Source organism: Podarcis vaucheri (assembly GCF_965113315.1).
Source record: "Podarcis vaucheri genome assembly, chromosome: 9".
In the NCBI taxonomy this organism is placed as follows: Eukaryota; Metazoa; Chordata; class Lepidosauria; order Squamata; family Lacertidae; genus Podarcis; species Podarcis vaucheri.
Genome location: NC_138767.1, coordinates 15409400 through 15427927, shown reverse-complemented (window position 1 = coordinate 15427927; position 18528 = coordinate 15409400). Strand labels below are relative to the sequence as shown.

Sequence of the window (18528 nt, the reverse complement as noted above, 5' to 3'; positions counted from 1 at the left end):
AAACGCGTTTTCATTGCCAAAGAGATGTACAAATATCCAGTTTTTCCAGTCCTGGTTATCACTGTTTTCTCTGGCTGTGTTTCTTCCTCCAATCAGGAATTACAAAGTGAATGTCTCAACATATGTAGCCAATCAGATTAGGATATCACTGACGGCAAGTGAAGGCAACTAAGAGCGAGGGCCATGTTTGAATAAGCAAACCTTTTCCATGGAGTACTGAAAAATGACACAGAAGGGGAAGAATCTTTTTTGGCACCACTGATAGCATTCATGAAAGTTGTGACAGGTGTCACTTAGCTCTGTTTGTATGCATTTTATCTGCTATAGCTTTCACTGAACATTTCACGTATTTATGTAACTTGGTGGGGGAAACAGTCTTGGGGGAAATAGAAAGGGAGAGAATGTATATGGGGAGTTAAGTTCCTTCAACAGCAGTGGTGCTGAGTGCTGCAAAACAAGGAACAGAATCGTTTTTAAAATGTTGTAAGTTTCCAAAAGTCTATAGGGAGGCTCAGCCCATCAGATAAGTAACATGCCATTGCTATTTGCCTGAGAGATGTCCCACTGAGCAAATGCGCAGAAAAACGAATGCACGCCACAGTAAAACACTGCTATCATGGCATGCAGACACAGCCTGAATTTAAATTTTGCACACCATTATGTAGTCAACTCACACTGACTTTCGATTGCGGAAAGCACAGGAAACGGCCTTATACCCAAACACTGACCCATCCAGCGAAATATTATCTATGTCAGGAATGGGGAACCTGTGATTCTTCAAATCTTATTGGATTACAAATCACACCCTGCCTGACATGGCTGGGGCTGAGTGGAGTTCAAAACAAATATCCAGTGGGCGACATGTTCCCCACTTGTGGTCTGTGCTACCTGTTATGTACTGAAGTTCTCAGCCTGGGCCAGCAGGGGAATGCTGTAGATAGTTCAGGTCCACATATGCAAATAAGGGATCAAAAGTGACGTTCAGTGATTGGATAGTTACAGAAAGTTGTAACAGTTACGTTGTACTGGAGCTCTATATAAGCAGGCTGGCTAAACCCTTCAGTTCAGTTCTGTTCTGACCTGTGAATAAACAAGAGCTGTTTGGAGAATCGCTGTGTCGTCTGATATGTTCACCCACAACCTAACACTACCTGGCAGTGGGTCTCCAGGGATCTAGACAGGGGTCTGTTCTAGCCCTCCATGGAGGTGACAAGGATTGAGCCTGTGGCCTCTAGAGCCCAAAGCACAGGCTCTGATGCTGAGCTACAGCCTTCCCCCAATGTTTTCTAGGAACTGGAGGGTCGTGAAACCCCATTAGTACTCACAATGAGCAGCACTGTTTTCATTTTGATCTTCCCATGCTGTGCCTTATTTGGACACCCTGGTTAGCTCCGGCCTAATTAAACATGTCATGCCTTCAAGGCAGCGAGTGAGAAATAGGCTGGAAACCCAAGTCCCTCCAAGGCCATTTTGCAGGCTACGGCTATTCTGCAGGGGCCCATCTTGCCGGACTGCCTTCACCGAGCTGCAGGAAATGCAGTTGCTGAGGCCAGCAGAAATGCGCTTTAAGCTACACAAACACAGGAGCTCACAGGCACCATCCCTCACGGACTCTCCTCAGTAAATTGCAGAGGCAAAATGTGCTTGCTGGCAAAAAAGGGCAGCTTGAGTTTGAAGGGCAGGGTCTTATATCAACGGACTTCTCTCTCTCTCTCTCTCTCTCTCTCTCTCTCTCTATCTCTCTCTCTCTCTCTCTCTCACACACACACACACACACACACACACACACACACCCCTCTCCCTGTGGAATGAATAAACACACTGCAAATGGCTTAGAACACAGACAAGAATCCCTGAGAAGGTAAGATAGCCAGCAACTGCTTATGCAGTTCTGACATTTGTCAGAAGAAAACAGTTAACACTTGTTTTATGTTCAGTTGCAAGACCTTCCAGCAATGTGCAAAAAAAATAAAATGGCGTTCAGCTGATAGATTATGACAAGGGTTCGGCAAATCCATCAATTCCCGTTTCTCGTTTTTTTTCATGTTAAATTTAGTTTTCCACATTTCCACATCCATTTGCAATTGCCTTTTTTAAAAAAAAGATCCTCATGAAAATTCATCAACACGTTAGCACAAATTTAGTGTGAGTCTCCTAATATGCTCCCCAACAGAATCAATTTTTGCAAGCAATTGCCCTAATATAACACATTTTTGCATGTTATTTCCACTAAATATACACAGCAGTATGCACGCTTTGCCCCAGTATATGCATTTTCACACACACTGCTTGGTCTGAGAATTGAATTACAAACTTTGGAGACGCGCAAATTCTGAAGGATGGATGCATTTCGGCAATGTTGGGTTTAAATGGGAAGCTTGGGAAGACTTGCAAAGCCACGATAAGAGATCACCTGTCAATCATGCAATGTCATATTTGGCCTGCAAGGCCAATCCTGATCTGGCCCCCAGAACCATAAATATTCCCTACCTCTGGCATACTGGTTCAGGAAGCAATGATAATGTGAACCATCCCTAGAGAGAGGTAGAAAAAAATCTGTCTATCTATTGCCCCAGTAAACCTCCATCACCCACCTGCTTTAGTCAACTTTTTATAAAGACCCCAAGATGTATCGGGCTCCAAGGCATGCCATGCTCAGACTGCACTTAAAGGGGGAACCATTGGAGTGGAAATATTGACTGCCACTGAGTTAGTCTACCTAATAAATTATCCTAGGATGAAAATGAAGGTTAGATGAAAGAGCTTCAGATTCTTCATGGGATGGATCTTTGTACATATAACAGAAGCTCAAAATCATATATTCATGGGAAACCATTGCTGTGTGACACATGTTGCATCTGAATTATGGAAGATTCGTTCATTCATTTTATTTTACTTTATTAAATTTATATCCCCCCCTCCCCCTCCCCAAGAAGTCCAGGGCAGAAAATGCTTCAGGGTGAAGTTGGGATTTGAACTCAGAACTTCCCAGTCAATTGCTTGACTTACTAAACACTCTTGGCTCTAATCTCAGCAGTCAGCTTTCAACGTGAGAAACTGTCACAGGCAGCACAAAACGCCCGGTTTACAAAACAGGCAAAACACTGCCACCACCCGAAAACAAATAATAAAGCAGAAAGCTTTAAAAAATATATATTAGAAGGAACAGGGGGCTGTGATTGAAACCCAGGGCATCCAAAAATACTGGAATAGCTCAGCTGATAAAGCATGAGACTCTTAAGCTCAGGGTCAGGGGTTGGAGCCCCATGCTGGGCAAAATATCCCTGACTTGCAGGACATTGGAACAGATGGCCAAGTCTGCAACCCTATGTTGGGAACCCCAAGGTTTACATATTGCCCTGGGAAATACCACCATAAAAGATCCTTGTTCGCCACCTTACCTGTCAAACAATGGCTTTTCTCCGCAATCGAAAGCATCCTGTAATTCTTTGACGAGGTTAGCCTGGCCAGGCAGTCGGAAAAGCCCCTCCTCCTTCAGCCCCCGCAGCCGGATAAAATCCACACACTGTTCCACCAACATGGGCGCAAGGTGATTTCCATATCTTTTCTCGTAACGGACGGTGTCTTCCAGCTTCTGCCCAAAAATTCCTGTGAACGACAACGATAGGAGCTATAGGGGTGTTCAAGGAAAGAGACTGCCCAGTAAAAACATTCAGACATTTGTGGTGGTTCTTGTAGACTGAGAACGGATTCTTCCTCTCTTACTTTTTTGGCTATGTGGTTGTTTAGGTAACAGGAGGGTGAGCAGCTAATATTTACAGAACCACCTTGTGCATTAAGATCATAGGCACTGAGTCAAAAACCTGATTGAGTATTCAAATCTCCCCATTTTCTGTGGATGAGACCTCTAGACTTGCCTCTTAGCGTTCTGTCATAGGATTTCTATGCAGTAGTTTGTCCTCCAAGGAATGTAATTGCATCATTGGCCATAATGAGTCAATCAGTATTTCCAGCTCCAGTACGGGACACAGGACAGCAACCGTTTCTCAGCCCCAAAGATGGAATTGCAAGGGCGGAATTGAATTCTCTTGAGTTTTTTATTTTGGCTTTGAGACTTGATTGGAACTTGCTGTTTGTGGGGGGTTTTCAAAACATTTTAGGGTGCAGTTGCCCCACCCTTCAGAAATTTGCCCTAAAGAATTTTTGCTTCAGCAAAATTTTCAAGAGTAGTCCTTGAACAATTAAAACTAAAATGTCAGAGTTTCTTATTCTTGGAAAAAAGGGAAACTGAACATGAACAGTTTTGTCCCTTTCCTAGAGCATTCGCTAGCAATTTCATCTTTGCAAGTACAGTGGTACCTTGGGTTAAGTACTTAATTTGTTCCGGAGGTCCATTCTTAACCTGAAACTGTTCTTAACCTGAAGCACTACTTTAGCTAATGGGGCCTCCTGCTGCCACCATGCTGCTGGAGCACGATTTCTGTTCTCATCCTGAAGCAAAGTTCTTAACCTGAAGCACAATTTCTGGGTTAGCAGAGTCTGTAACCTGAAGCGTATGTAACCTGAGGTACCACTGTACTGAGCTTCTAGGAAGTTTCTTTTTGCATAGAGAATCTGAAACACGAGAACATGGCATGTACCACAGCCATGGCCTGATCACCTATCACAAACTCAACTCGCATTCATTTGTGCCCTTTTTTTTTGCTAATTCCTTAGGGAAGGATGCCCTCCTCTCCCTCCAATGTATTTATATTAGCAACCGATTTTGCATTGCATTGTAGCTACTTTTTCTTCCTTTTATCTCTTTGGCAAAGGCTCAAGGACAAATCAGCTCCTGTTCCGAAAGGCACACCTGCTTCATTATTTACCCTCTTTCTTCTAATCTTAGTCACTATGACAACACAAGTCAAGAGGACCTATTCACACAGAACAACGTTCCATGGTTAAATGCAGTACTGCACGGTCACCCTCTGAAATGACCTCCCCAGGACATCATTCCATCCAGGAACACAAAGAGAGTCATTAATTGTCATTCGGAACCATTGTTTTCACATATGTTCTGTTCATATTTGCAGTGAAATATTAAGAGAGCCTAATGGCAAAAGCTGCTACACAAACTGCTTCAAAAGGTGATGGGTTCTGCTTTGCTGGAGATGTTTCAGCAGAGATTTGAGTGGATATATTCTCAGGGATGATGCAATGGCAAGGTTGCTACATTGACTTGCAAAGTCCCTTCTACTTCTGTGGGTCTATGAGATGTAGTGTTCTCTTCATTGCGTTTCAAGCTGCTTTTGAATTCATTGAAAACACAAGCAAGCAACATAAGGGGAAGAACTGCATCTCAGTGGTAGAACAACAACTTTGGATGCAGGAAGTCACAGGTTCAATCCCTGCCATTCCAAGGTGGGGCTGGGGATTCCCTCTTCCTGAAACTCGAGCTAGATGGAATAGTATAAGTCAGCTTCCAATACTCCTGTGCTCCAATTTGTGATGATGATGATGATAATAAGAACAATAATATTTTTTTATTTATACCCCACCCTCCCCAGCCAGAGCCAGGCTCAGGGCGGCTAACGCTAGTAAATTTACAATAAAAACATAATGGGGGGGGACCCATTTAAAATATAGGTTAAAATACAATTTAAAATGCAGCCTCATTTTAATAGTAGCCCATAGATCAAAACCATAAGGGGAGGGAAACATAAGGGTCAGACTGAGTCCAAACCAAAGCCAGGCGGAACAGCTCTATCTTGCAGGCCCTGCGGAAAGATGTCAAGTCTCACAGGGCCCTAGTCTCTTGTGACAGAGCGTTCCACCAAGTCGGGGCCAGTACTGAAAAGGCCCTGGCCCTAGTAGAGACCAATCTAACCACCTCGCGACCTGGGACCTCCAAAGGGTTGTCATTTGTGGACCTTAAGGTCCTCCGCGGGGCATACCAGGAGAGGCGGTACCAGTGAGCAGGGCCGCCTTTAGCATATGCCCAGAGTTCCCAATGTTATTGGGGGGGGGCAGGCCAAAGTTGTTGAGTTTTTTGGGGGGCACACAACTCTCTCCCATGCTGCCACAGGTGAAGGGAGGAGAGCAATCCCCGCAGAAGCTTGGGAGGGAAGCTGCACGCCTCGTGTGAGCAGAATGCGTGTGCTGGGCAGGCCTCTCGACAGCCCGCCAATCCCAGGCGTGCAGGAGGGCGGAGCCAGCCGGCTGCCTCAGCGCCCACAGCAGAAAAGCCTGCGGCGCTGCAATGGACTCTGCTCCGCTTGGCAGCGGCTGTCGACTGGTCTGGCTTTTCAATCCCCGGACTCCAAATCTCGGCCCTGGACTCTCGGCCTGGTGCCCCTGAGAGCCTGGCGTCCGGGTGCCCTGCACCCCTAACGCCTATGGGTAAGCCAGCCCTGGCAGTGAGTTAGGCCTACCATACACAATTTTCACAACTGCAGCCTTGGGCTTTAAATAAGAGCAGATCACAATGGGAGCATGTAACCATTGTGGGTTTCTGGACCATGGGCTTTTACATAATTGAATTTGTACATTTGATTTAGTTTCAGCCCTCCTTTCTGTTGGAAAGGCAACTCCTGATGGAATAGCTCGCAAAGAAAACCTTTTGCAATCAGCATTAGACAAGATCCTTGCAAGATTTAGCTGTCTAAAATGAGCCTATGTATGATAAATCCCTTCACGTAACCTAACTTGCCAACGGGGGGGTGGGGATGGTTCCTGAATACGTATTTTGGAATGATCAAAGACAGCTTCCTTCCTGAAATCCAAATGCTTCATAAAACGAGGAGTTTTAAGTTTGCCAATTTTCTGTTTGTGTTTAAGAAATTGCCAGGTGAGCGGTGAAATTATCCAGCAGAAATTGAGTACTTTATTTTCTGGCAATTCTATCCCTTTAAATCTATCAACAAGAACTAAGGTCACTTAGAAGATCAAAGTGGTAGAGCCACATGGTTAACAAAGGAAACACTGAACAGTTATTTATTAACTGGATCATTTCCCACCATAGAGGTTATACAAATACACCCAAGGTGAGTTTTTTGGGTTCTTTTTTTGTACATCTGTATTTCTACTGAACTTCAAATCTAATCCTGATTGAGCTATCAGCAAAGCTTATGGGAAATTATATACATTCAACCCTTCTGTCTGGCTAAAGATTTGCACCAGCTGTAATTAAATTCTCATTTGTAATCCACAGGACAAATTGCTAAAGAACTTATTTCATTTGGTAATACCAGCCAATTATTTTAAAAGCTATGGGGTTATAAGGAGGAAAGCAAACCCTACCAGCCAACAATTTCTGTACATTCAGGGCACATGTTCATGATCAAAATGTGGAATCATTGTTTCCCTACTTTCAGGGCCAGCCCAAGACATTTTGCAGCCTGAGGCAAATGACATGATAATGCCCCATGCTGTTCCACATGCAAAAGCCAGCCAGACTAAGGGCAGGCAGGCAGAGTGGCACACAGAGCTCAGTCCTTCAACACCCCACTGCAACTTCCTCCCCCAAACATTAGTTACCTGAGGCAGCCCCCTCACTCAGCTCAACGGTAGGGCCGGCCCAGTTCAGATACCTGGAATCCAAGGGGCTAATAATGTGTAGTAAATTAGTGAATTCTTAAAAAGGTAAAGGTAAAGGACCCTAACAGTTAAGTCCAGTCGCAAACAACTCTGAGGTTGTGGCACTCATCTTGCTTTACTGGCCAAGGGAGCCGCCGTTTGTCCGCAGACAGTTTTTCCGGGTCATGTTGCCAGCATGACTAAGCCACTTCTGGCAAAACCAGAGCAGCGCACAGAAACGCCGTTTATCTACTTGCACTTTGATGTGCTTTCGAAATGCTAGGTGGGCCGGAGCTGGGAGGAGCAACGGGAGCTCACCCCATCGCGGGGATTCGAACCACCGACCTTCCGATCAGCAAGCCCAAGGTTCAGTGGTTTAGACCACAGTGCCACCCGCGTCCCTTTTAGTGAATTCTTACCGATCTTTAAATGTATGCTTACTATGAATAGAGTAATCTATCCCGTGCTAGCTGTTATTCCCAAATTATTAACCTAGTACACTTTTTTAAAACTATGCTTTGGGGGAACTCCCCCTCCCCCTTTAATCCAACCAACAACCCTTTGAAATAGGGCAGACTGAGAGGCAGTGACTCGCACCCAAGGTCAGCTTCATGGCTAAGTGGGATCTGACCCTAATTCTCCCAGATCCAAGTCCAGCACTCCAACCACTTGGTTCATCCCATTCATCCCAAGAGAAGCGAGCCCCAGGACTTGGAAACCATCATAGTTCTGGTAGAATTCACTAGCCCTTGAATACACAGATTCCCTCCCCCCGCTATAAACCGCAGCACATCTGCAGGAACAGTAGGCTTGAACATGATTGGAAGTGAGAGTTGGCTCAGTGTGAATGGTATCCGTGGCATCAAAGAAGGAGAGGCAAGATCTTAATGCTCTTATGCCATGACATGTCCTTCCCTGTGTGCAATTCAGTTCAAGGGCACAAAGGAGGTATGTGGCTTGTCATAGACAAGCCTTATCTGATGACGCGGAACGCTCATTCCCCCGCGATGCCTTGTTGCTCCTCTGCTCCTTCGCAGTGAATGATGTGATCTTGTTAAAATGGCCTGCTTCTCTTTCGCAAGTAACTCAGAGCCTTCTTTCCACAAACCAGGGAGCACACTTGTTACTGCCCTATAGATGGGTACCCAAACAACACCCAAGATGTCCCCACCCAATTGCTGACCCATCAACGGGGGAGGTGTTTTGTTTTGTTTGCTATTACGTGGTGCATTTTTGTGCTGCTGTTTTCCTTTTTATCTTTTTTATTTTTTTATTGATACAAGCAAGAAAAGAAAAAAGAGAAAACACAAACACCAAATTACACACAGGAATAACAATAGATACTGAATTTTCTTAACAAACAATAAGACACAAATTGGTCTTAACACTAAAGACCCAACTTCCCGTCTATTCCATATTTCAATTTCATTTGTATTGTCAATACACTCTTGTATTGTCAATACACTCTTTTATCATTATTAAACTTTTTCTTAATATATCTTAATTCTTATATCTGCCTTGCAACTATTACTGAAGTTCCTCGAATGCTGCAACCGAATTTAAACTACTATATTTATATTTCAAATATTCTTTGAAAACCTCCCATTTTGAAGCAAATTCCTGTTTTGATTTATTCTTTATTTCTTTCTGATAGAGCGTCTAATTCTGCATATTCTGTCAGCTTTTGGATCCAATCTTGTATAGAGGGAATTTCATTACTCTTCCATTTTGCCTTCCACTTCCATCAGTGTTGTTGTTTTTCTACTGTTTTTCTACCTGTGGTCCACAGGTGAAGGGCAGTATATAAATTAAACAAACAGTGACCATCAACTTGGCACCGTGGCCAGCTGGGTGCTTGAAATTTCTTGTTTTTGCAGTTACTGGCATGCTCCCCTACCCCCAGAAAAACACATTAGGGCCCCTCATGAGCTGCTGCTCTGCCACATGTGAAGTCAGGTGGGTGAATCCCATGTGGCACAAAATGACCTAACGCAAACCAAAATGCCTTTATGAAATAGTGTTGTGAAGGGGTTTTTGGCGGCTGAGAGACAAAGCCACACCTGATTTCTGACTGAATCCAAGGTTGTGGCTATGGGAGAGGCAAGACCTTCTTGGGGTGTTAATGCTGTGAGCCCTTCCACCGCATGCTCAGGTTGTATATATGTGCAAATAAACCACGTATACTAAAGACACCACGGTCTCTGCTGTCCCTCATTCCGAGGAAACCAAACCCTAGGTAAGTGCCTGGAACTCTGGGAGTCTTGTATCGCTCAGAGATTCGGGTTGCGTGTAGCAATATTTATAATTTGTCGTGATAAGTCCCAGGCTTAGTTTCTGCTTGCACCACTGGCAAAAAATCCCAGGTGCACATTCTGATGTGCATCATCTCTCCACCTGCCACATTGTGTATGGCAGCCATTTGATAATCACAGTGCAGTGTGGAAAATTTGGAATTGGCACTGGTTGCCAATGTGACGGGGACACATTCCCTTTTGCCCACTGCAAACACATCTGTGCCCTTTTGAGCACAGCCTCCCAAGATGGCTAAAAAGAGTGCAACTCAGCTTCCAGAAGAGTGGTTGGCATAGGGTTAAGGCAAACAGAGTGAGGGACCTCCAGATTCCTAGACTATCCCTCTTGGCCGGCCCTTCTATCTCTTTAGCATTAGGCTTAAAATGTCTTTGGTTGCATCCTACTCACAACTTCCTCCTCACACTCTTCTTTTCAACCTCAAGATGAGAAGTCACCTCGGATCTGCCCTCTGAGAACAAAGGAGCAAACATGGCTGCCTTTGGCTTCTCTAGACTAGTTAGTGAGGTTAGAACTGGAAGCCTTTTCTACCCAAGTTATGTCCTTTCTACTCTGTTTTTATTCTACAAGCATCTCTGTGTACCATTACAACAGGTAAAGTCTATTGTCTAGTCAAATTCACAGGCCATATGCTACACACTCTGCATACTAAAAAGCTCAAATGTGTAACTGGGCTCTCTTTCAATAAAGCCAAGTTGCTTTTTTGAGGGGGGGGGGGACAAGCATGTTAACAAAATACACTCGCCCCTCCCCTCACTTTGGCTCAGCTCTACAAAATTCTGTGATGTTGCAATGGGAAATACGATTCCTTGTCACTAAGACAGCCGCAAACTCAGGAGATTGGAACCTTCGCTTACATAAGCAAGATGAAAGATTGTGGGTTATAAAGCAGAGAATTGCCACACACACACACACACACACACACACACACACACCGCCCAATAACAGACTGCCACAGTGATGATTTCAAATGACTCTCATCGCTAAGGACGAGCGCAAAATTCATCCATTGCAAAGGATGAATGGGTGCCTGCATAGGTCAGTTCGGCTTCGCGCAGAATGAAATTTCTACATCACGTAAATCTGCCATGCGGGTCACTGTGCAACTTCATCTGCCATGTGTACATGAAGGAGGAAACAGCCTTGGGGAAATTTCCTGCTGCAAATGCATGCAATGGAATACACTCAAACAGCACACTGGCTTCACGCAACAATCCTCTAGATGGGAGTTGCTTCTTAACAAAAGCGAGAGAGCTAGTGTGGTGCAGTTGTGCTTTTCTTTCTTGGGGGGGGGGCAGGACTCAAGGGTACACAGTACCAGCACCCCCCCTTTCCCCCCCCCCAAAGAAAACCACTGGTTAAAAGTGTAGCACTTACTGTAACAACTTCATGGTGAGTGCTGGCACCAGTTTTTATAGAGGGAAAGCACTGGTTACAACACTGGACCTCTAGAGGGAAGACCTGGAGTCCAAGTAAAGCTAGGCCACAAAGCACACTGGTTCATAGAATCATAGAAGGGAACAACGAGGGTCATCTAGTCCAATCCCCTGCAGTGCAGGACTCTTTTGTCCATCGTGGGATTTGAACCCACAAGCCTGAGATTAAGAGTCTCGCTCATACGAGATGAGTCTCAAACTCTCAGGCTGCTTTATCTCACACGGTTGCCATGGAGAAATAATGGGATAACTGCTATATAAAGTCCCAGTAGTGGCCAGTGTGGTGGGGCGTAACTGTGGAGCTGCACTCTCATCATACCTGGATGGGGGCTGTGGTGTGGCAGGGCGGCGGTGAGGTCAAAGCTGCATGGATGTACCGGCAGAAATACCAGAAGGGCTCTGTTGGTGCATGACCTCAACTTCACCCTACTTCAGTCAGATAAGATGGAGAAAAACCAATGTTGGGACAGCAGCTCCATACCAGCTGTTCGTGGTTGGTAAATACCCTGTTATATGATACGATACGATACGATAATCTTTATTGTCATTGTCCCATACAGAACAATGAAATAAAAATATCTACATCAGACATTCAAAAACCAACACGCCTGCTATCCCAACTATCCCAGCCTGGTTAGCCCCTAAAAACTCTGATATCCCATAATTGAATACAATATACTCACATAGAGACTACCTTAAACTGTGTTTAAAACCAAAATCGCATTTGGATAGAAACTGCTTCTCAGGCGGCTAGTCCTAGTCTTTATACCCCTGAACCTTCTTCCAGAAGGCAGAAGCTGAAAAAGATCATTTCCAGGGTGCGCAGAAGAAGAAGAAGAAGAGGAGTTTGGATTTGATATCCCGCCTTCCACTCCCCTTCAGGAGTCTCAAAGCGGCTAACATTCTCCTTTCCCTTCCTCCCCCACAACAAACACTCTGTGAGGTGAGTGGGGCTGAGAGACTTCAAAGAAGTATGACTGGCCCAAGGTCACCCAGCAGCTGCATGTGGAGGAGCGGAGACTCAAACCCGGTTACCCAGATTACGTGACTACCACTCTTAACCACTACACCACACTGGCTCTCACTATCCTGCACTATCTCTGCAGCTTTCTTATGGCACCTGGAAGCATAGATCTGATCCAAGGTGGGAAGAGTGCACCCAATTATTCTCTCCACAGTCTTTACAACCTTATCATAACACTAGAACTTGGGAACGTCCAATGAAGCTGAATGTTGGAAGATTCATGACAGATAAAAGAAAGTGCTTCTTCATGCAGCAAACTGTTGAACTATGGAACTCATTCTCTCAAGACCTCCATCGTTCTGCCCAGACACTGAGGTCCAGCGCCGAGGGCCTTCTGGCAGTTCCCTCATTGCGAGAAGTGAGGTTACAGAGAACCAGGCAGAGGGCCTTCTCGGTAGTGGCGCCTGCCCTGTGGAACGCCCTCCCACCAGGTGTCAAAGAGAAAAACTACTAACAGACTTTTAGAAGACATCTGAAGGCAGCCCTGTTAAAGGAAGCTTTTAATGTTGAATAGGTTATTGTATTTTAGTGTTCTGCTGGAAGCTGCCCAGAGTGGCTGGGGAAACCCAGCCAGATGGGCGGAGTATAAATAAATGAATAAATAACAATAATAATAATAATAATTAGGAGGCAGAAATGGCCAACATGGCTTTAAAAGAAGATTAGACAAATTCATGGAGCAGAGGGCTGCCAATGACTACTGGCCATGATGGTTATGATCACCTTCCATGGTTGGAGGCAGACACCACAGGGAAGGGAAGAGGGATTTTGTGCTCAGGTCCCACTTGCGTGTACCCCACAGGGATCTGGTTGGACACCGTGAAACAGACTGCCAGACTGGATAGATAGAGCATTGGCTCTTCTTATGTTCTCATAATAAAGTATTATAGCATAGGCTGAATGGATAGCTCAGCTGGTGCTGATAATGCCAGGGTTGCAGGTTCGATCCCTGTATGGGACCGCTGCATATTCCTGCATTGCAGGGGTTGGACTACATGATCCTCAGGGTCCCTTCCAACTCTACAATTCTATGACTACCTGCTTATGAAAGGGTTTTGGAATTTTTCAGGTAAGAAGGCTGCAGGAACATTACAGAGGTACCTCAGGTTAAGTACTTAATTCGTCCTGGAGGTCCATTCTTAACCTGAAACTGTTCTTAACCTGAAGCACCACTTTAGATAATGGAGCCTCCTGCTGCTGCCACGCCGCCAGAGCACGATTTCTGTTCTCATCCTGAAGCAAAGTTCTTAACCCGAGGTACTATTTCTGGGTTAGCGGAGTCTGTAACCTGAAGCGTATGTAACCCGAGGTACCACTGTACATGTTCTGTGAGTCAACAGAGCAAAAAGTCTACATGAGTTTTTATTGTCTCCTCCTCCCTAGGTGCAAGGACTTTTTCCCTGAAGATATTTGACTTCCTCCCCCCCTTAGCAGCACCACTTTTTAACTTCTCTTTTGCAAAACCAACAGAAGCAAGGGGGAAAGGAAGAAATATTAGGTGTCAGCATTATTTCTTGCACAGTACAGACTCCTTCCTTGACACCATCTGCTTGGGGGCAGCGTAGCAAAACAACACAACAAACCACACACACACAACATCACTCACACAAGGAAGACCATCAGTGTTACTGCATGGGGGTAGGAAACGAGCCCTTAACAGATGCTACAAGCAGTATAATATTTTGCAACAGAGAAGATGCAGCAGCCAGCAACATGAGAGGAATTTAATTGTGGTATTAGCACTATGGATTAGCTATATTGAATTAGACTTCCCAGGCTCCGGGAGAACTTTCTTTTGCTCCCAGCTTTGCTTTGGCTCAGATAGGGAAGGTTTGTAGCTCCATGGCAGAGCTTCTGCTCTGCATGCTGAAGATCTTAGGTTCAATCCTTGGCATCTCTAGGTGTGGCTGGGAAAGACTTTCAGCCTGAAAACCTGGACAGCTACTGCCAGTCAGTGTAGACCATACTGAAGGAGATGGACCAGTATTAAGAAAATGCCAACGTTCCTGGACGTTTCTCAATTCAGCATTTTATTTTCAGAGATGCCTTCTTCAAAAGTCAGCTGGAAGTCAAAAGAGAGGATTGTCTGTCGAATCTCTGCTGGAAGGGTGTCCCATAGAATGGAACCATCCACACTAAATGCCTTACTTCTAACTGAGCCTATGTCATGGAATTGCTGGAAGCAGAGGGATGGTGGGAGGCACCAGCTGGGGAACCCCAAGGGAAGATGGCTCAGAGCCAGGGGACAATTGATGAGTGGTCAGAGGGAGAAGATGGAGCAGCCTAGGAGGAGGGATGAGTTGTCGGAAGCTGAAGAGGAAACAGGGTTTAGTGAGCAGGAGGAGTCTATGGCAGAGGGCAGTCCAGAATCAGAGGCAGAAAGAAGGCTGGAGAGGAGGGGGAGGCTAAGAGGCAAAGATGAGTCAGACTGGTGAAGAAGCCAGGGTGTCTCCACCACCTGCTGTGACCAGCTCCTCACCACCTTGGTCTCCCAGAAAATGCAGATAAATGAAGGGGGGGGAGCAAAGAGAGACAATACAACAGAGTCCTAGACTGCTAGGGAAGGAAGTGGGGGAGGAGCCTTAGAGAGTAGTAGGAACTTCAGTCCTTGCAACTGCTTCATCGGGGCAAGACCTACTGCAAAGGGTTGCTGTGACCACTAGGAATGAGCTGGTTTGTTTCTCTGAATAAAGAGTTAACCTCACTGACACTGGGTGCTTTTTTGTTTCATTGCTGACCTACACCTGACTCCAGCTCATGACAGCCTAGTTGGTCCACTAACATGGGGAGCAAGGAACAGCACTCCTCCAGATGAATCAAGTTGGGGTATAGGGGCTCAGGTGCCCTGGGCCCATGTTGTTCAGGGCTTTCTATATCAACATAAGAACTTTGAACTCAGAGCAACAGCATTTGGACAGCCAGTTTTTGGCAGAGGTGTCCTATGGTGATGGTCATCTGCCCCCAATCATTCTGCACTAGCCGGAGATTCTGGACCAGGCCCTAAGGGCAGCCCCACACGGAGCACATTGCATTAATCCAGACTTGAGGTTATCAAGGGTGCATGGATGACAGTGGCCAGGCTATCTCAATCCAGATAAAGGTAGAGATGGAATGAGAGATGAAGCTAGTGAAGCGGGGGGGGGGGAGGGGGAGGAGAGCCTGATTGCTATTTCCTCCCATAAGAGAATGGTTATCCGTACTTAAGAAATAGTACAGATACAGTAATCACAAGCACTTAAATGAAGAGGTGACAAACAAAAGGAAGCACATGGTCGCACAATGCACAATTGATCTGCAGAACTAATTTTGCCAACGATGTTGCTATGGCCACTAGCATTGACGGATTTTCAAAAAGACTTGACGGAGGCACCGAGGATAGCAAAATATTCACGAAGGCCATATTTTCATGCTGCGGTGCCAGATTGGCCCCACGACTGTGGGTGCCACACACTGTGCATGGCCCTGACACTGAAATTTGTGGTTGCCTGGCCCCTTCATGGGGAATTTTTGTGGGTGCTCAGGCATCCAGGACTCCCAGGAGTTTGCACCTATATTTCCGTGCCTCTAAGTACCTGAGTCTGGGAAACCATTGTTGGAAGGCAATGTTTAGGTACATTAGGGAATCTGTGGTCCTCCACATGCCCTCCTGTTACTTTCTTATTGATGGGCAGGGTACAAATAATATATTATTATTATTATTATTATTATTATTATTATTATTATTATTATTATTAGTGATCCAGTCAAGGCAGCAGATTGGAGGAAGAAAATACAAGTCCCAAGTATTCCAGGAAAACCATTGGTTCCTCCTGAATTGTCTGGTATAAATCAAGGGTGGTGTACCTATGGCCATCCAGATGTTGTTGGATAACAACACCCACTATCTCTGACCGTTGGTCATGCTGGCTGAAGCTTGATGGAAGCTGCTGTCCAAGAACACTTGGAGGGTCAGTTTCCCCTTGCATTACTTACACTGAGCCACTGATCTAACCCAATGTAGCAATGCATTGTATTCCTAGTTGCATTCCAATGAATGCATATTTCTTTCTCTTTTTGCAGGGGTCAAATTTCAAAATAGTTTCACAGGGGACGACTCACACAAGCAATGGCACGATTTATTTGCTTTTATTCTTATGCTTTTGGTTTGCATTACTGCTGCCGCAAGAACCAACAGTGCAATTTCCATTTCTGGAGCCTGGCTGCCATTTTGTAAACCCCACAATGCCCCAAGCACAATGTTATTCTGGGGGTTGTGGAGGAAAATGGGAATCCACACCCCACCAATCATTATTAGCATCTTTTTGAGAGCGGAGAAAATTCACAGAATTTTTCTCCAAAGAAACTCTTCCAACAATCTTTGGCTCAACTGTACTTTAAATAATATTTTATGCCAATCCTACCAGAGACAAAAAACAAATTACCAATTCCATTTCATAAAGTCCTTTGCTTATCAGTTCCTAATCCCAGGAAAATGAGACTATAGTGATTAGAATGGAGTGTTTGCTTTCCTTTTCATCGCCCTGTGCTATCATCTCTGCCCAATGCTCCAAAGCAGCCCTGTTGCTTTAGTCCATGCTGTTTGACATTTCTTTGCTGATGAAATAGACACAACCTCCTTGGAGCTCATGGAACACTTGTGAATGGGTCATTTCAGCACATACATACAAAAAAAGGAGAAGTGGACTTCTGAAAAAAAAGGAGGGATCTTTTTTCCTTCTTGCATAACCTGCAATCGCTCCAGGCTGGGTAATGGGTGATTGATTGGCCAGTGCAGGCAATCTCACTGGCGACTGTGGCTTGAAGGGGTCTGAAGGTGTATTGGTTGCACTCGCCTGACCTTCCTCTTATACAGCCACAGAGGAGAGAGCCCCAAGGGAAGGTGCCCTCATTCGCTCCTATTGCTTTCAGAACAGAAGGTCACAGTGTTGAACTATGTAGGGGTGAAAACAGCTGACAGTCTCATATTTTTTCCTCCCGAGACGCCTGGGATGGTTAAATTAAAAAGCGGGGGTGAGCGCAGAACTGACTGTCTGCAGATGAAACAGTTAATATTCTCACCAAGTTCTGAACATTCCATGAATAGTTATGGCCGGAGCATAACAGAAGCCAAGAACACGTCAGATGCAAGGCAAGAGCACATACTGTTCCTCCAATAGATATATTATGAATGGGCCCGGTGCCCTGGCCAGGTAACTCTGTCCTACTGCTGGCAAGAGAGTCCACTGGCATTACCATCATTTCCCCTCAGCTGGCTGGAGCTAGTGGCACCTCTGGCACATGCGGTGAAAGAATTAAAAACTGCGTGGCGCTGTGGGTGCCTAGCAACCACTCCACATCTCTGCTGTATACTTCTACTGGAGAGGTGGTGCTTGCCTAAGAACCGCTTCCACCTCTCCTGGGACTAGCACTGTACAAAGGAGGGTGTGGGAAGTCGTGAGGATGGACAGCAATAAGTGAAAAGCTCTGAAACCCGGTTACAAGTAAACATCACTTCTTGTTCATCTGTGGTTTTAAGATTTCACCTGTCTACCAAACTTCTAGAATGCCACTTGAAACGCTTCCATACAGAGAAGATTCCCATCTTATTCCTTTCACATCTCCCCACAAGTAGGAACATGCAGGCTGCCCTCTGGGGATTTCAAACTTGGGATGGGGTAGAATTTGGATTTGGCTTGCATTTAAGGACAAACTCAGCCAATCTGCACGTCGCCAAACAGTACAAGACCCCAAAGACAGTCACCCTTCGAAGTTCGCAGTTCTCTGAATTTTGTAAAACTGTTCTCCAGCCAAGAAGTGCAAATACTGGGGTAAAGCGTCAATAAAAAGATTTTAGTGAAAAACAAAATACAAAAATGCAGTACTTTCAGGGGAGCTGCAGAGCAAAAATGTGTACATCAGGCACAATTGATCGCAACATGAGTATATTAGGAGGAGAAATTCACATTATTCGCCACTGAATTTTCATGAGGACTTTATTTTTTAAAAAAATAAATCACAAAGTGATATGGAAATGTGGAGAAGAGAATTGCAATGAAGCCTGGGAAAAGGAGAAATGGAGAGAAATGGAAACTGTCAGAATTGCCCTTCTCCACCCCATAGGGATAGCAAGGGATGCTAACAGGATTTCTTGGGCCTGGTGCACGGTATACGGATTGGGTCCGCTGCACCTATTGACAAGAACTGCTGCTTATATACATATATTAACGTAACCTAGCCTACCTTGCAGGGCTGTTAAAAGGG

At 45.2% G+C, this 18528-nt stretch overlaps 1 protein-coding gene across 6 annotated transcripts in view; it reads right to left on the bottom strand.

The window, feature by feature from the left end:
- The window catches only part of ARHGAP24 (Rho GTPase activating protein 24), a 436664-nt gene that overhangs the window by 36198 nt on the left and 381938 nt on the right, over nucleotides 1–18528 (bottom strand). For all 6 annotated transcript variants that reach the window (XM_082236421.1, XM_082236422.1, XM_082236423.1 and 3 more), the window contains one exon: nucleotides 3402–3609. In XM_082236421.1, the coding sequence (XP_082092547.1) occupies nucleotides 3402–3609 (208 nt within the window). The remainder of the gene's footprint in view (nucleotides 1–3401; nucleotides 3610–18528) is intronic.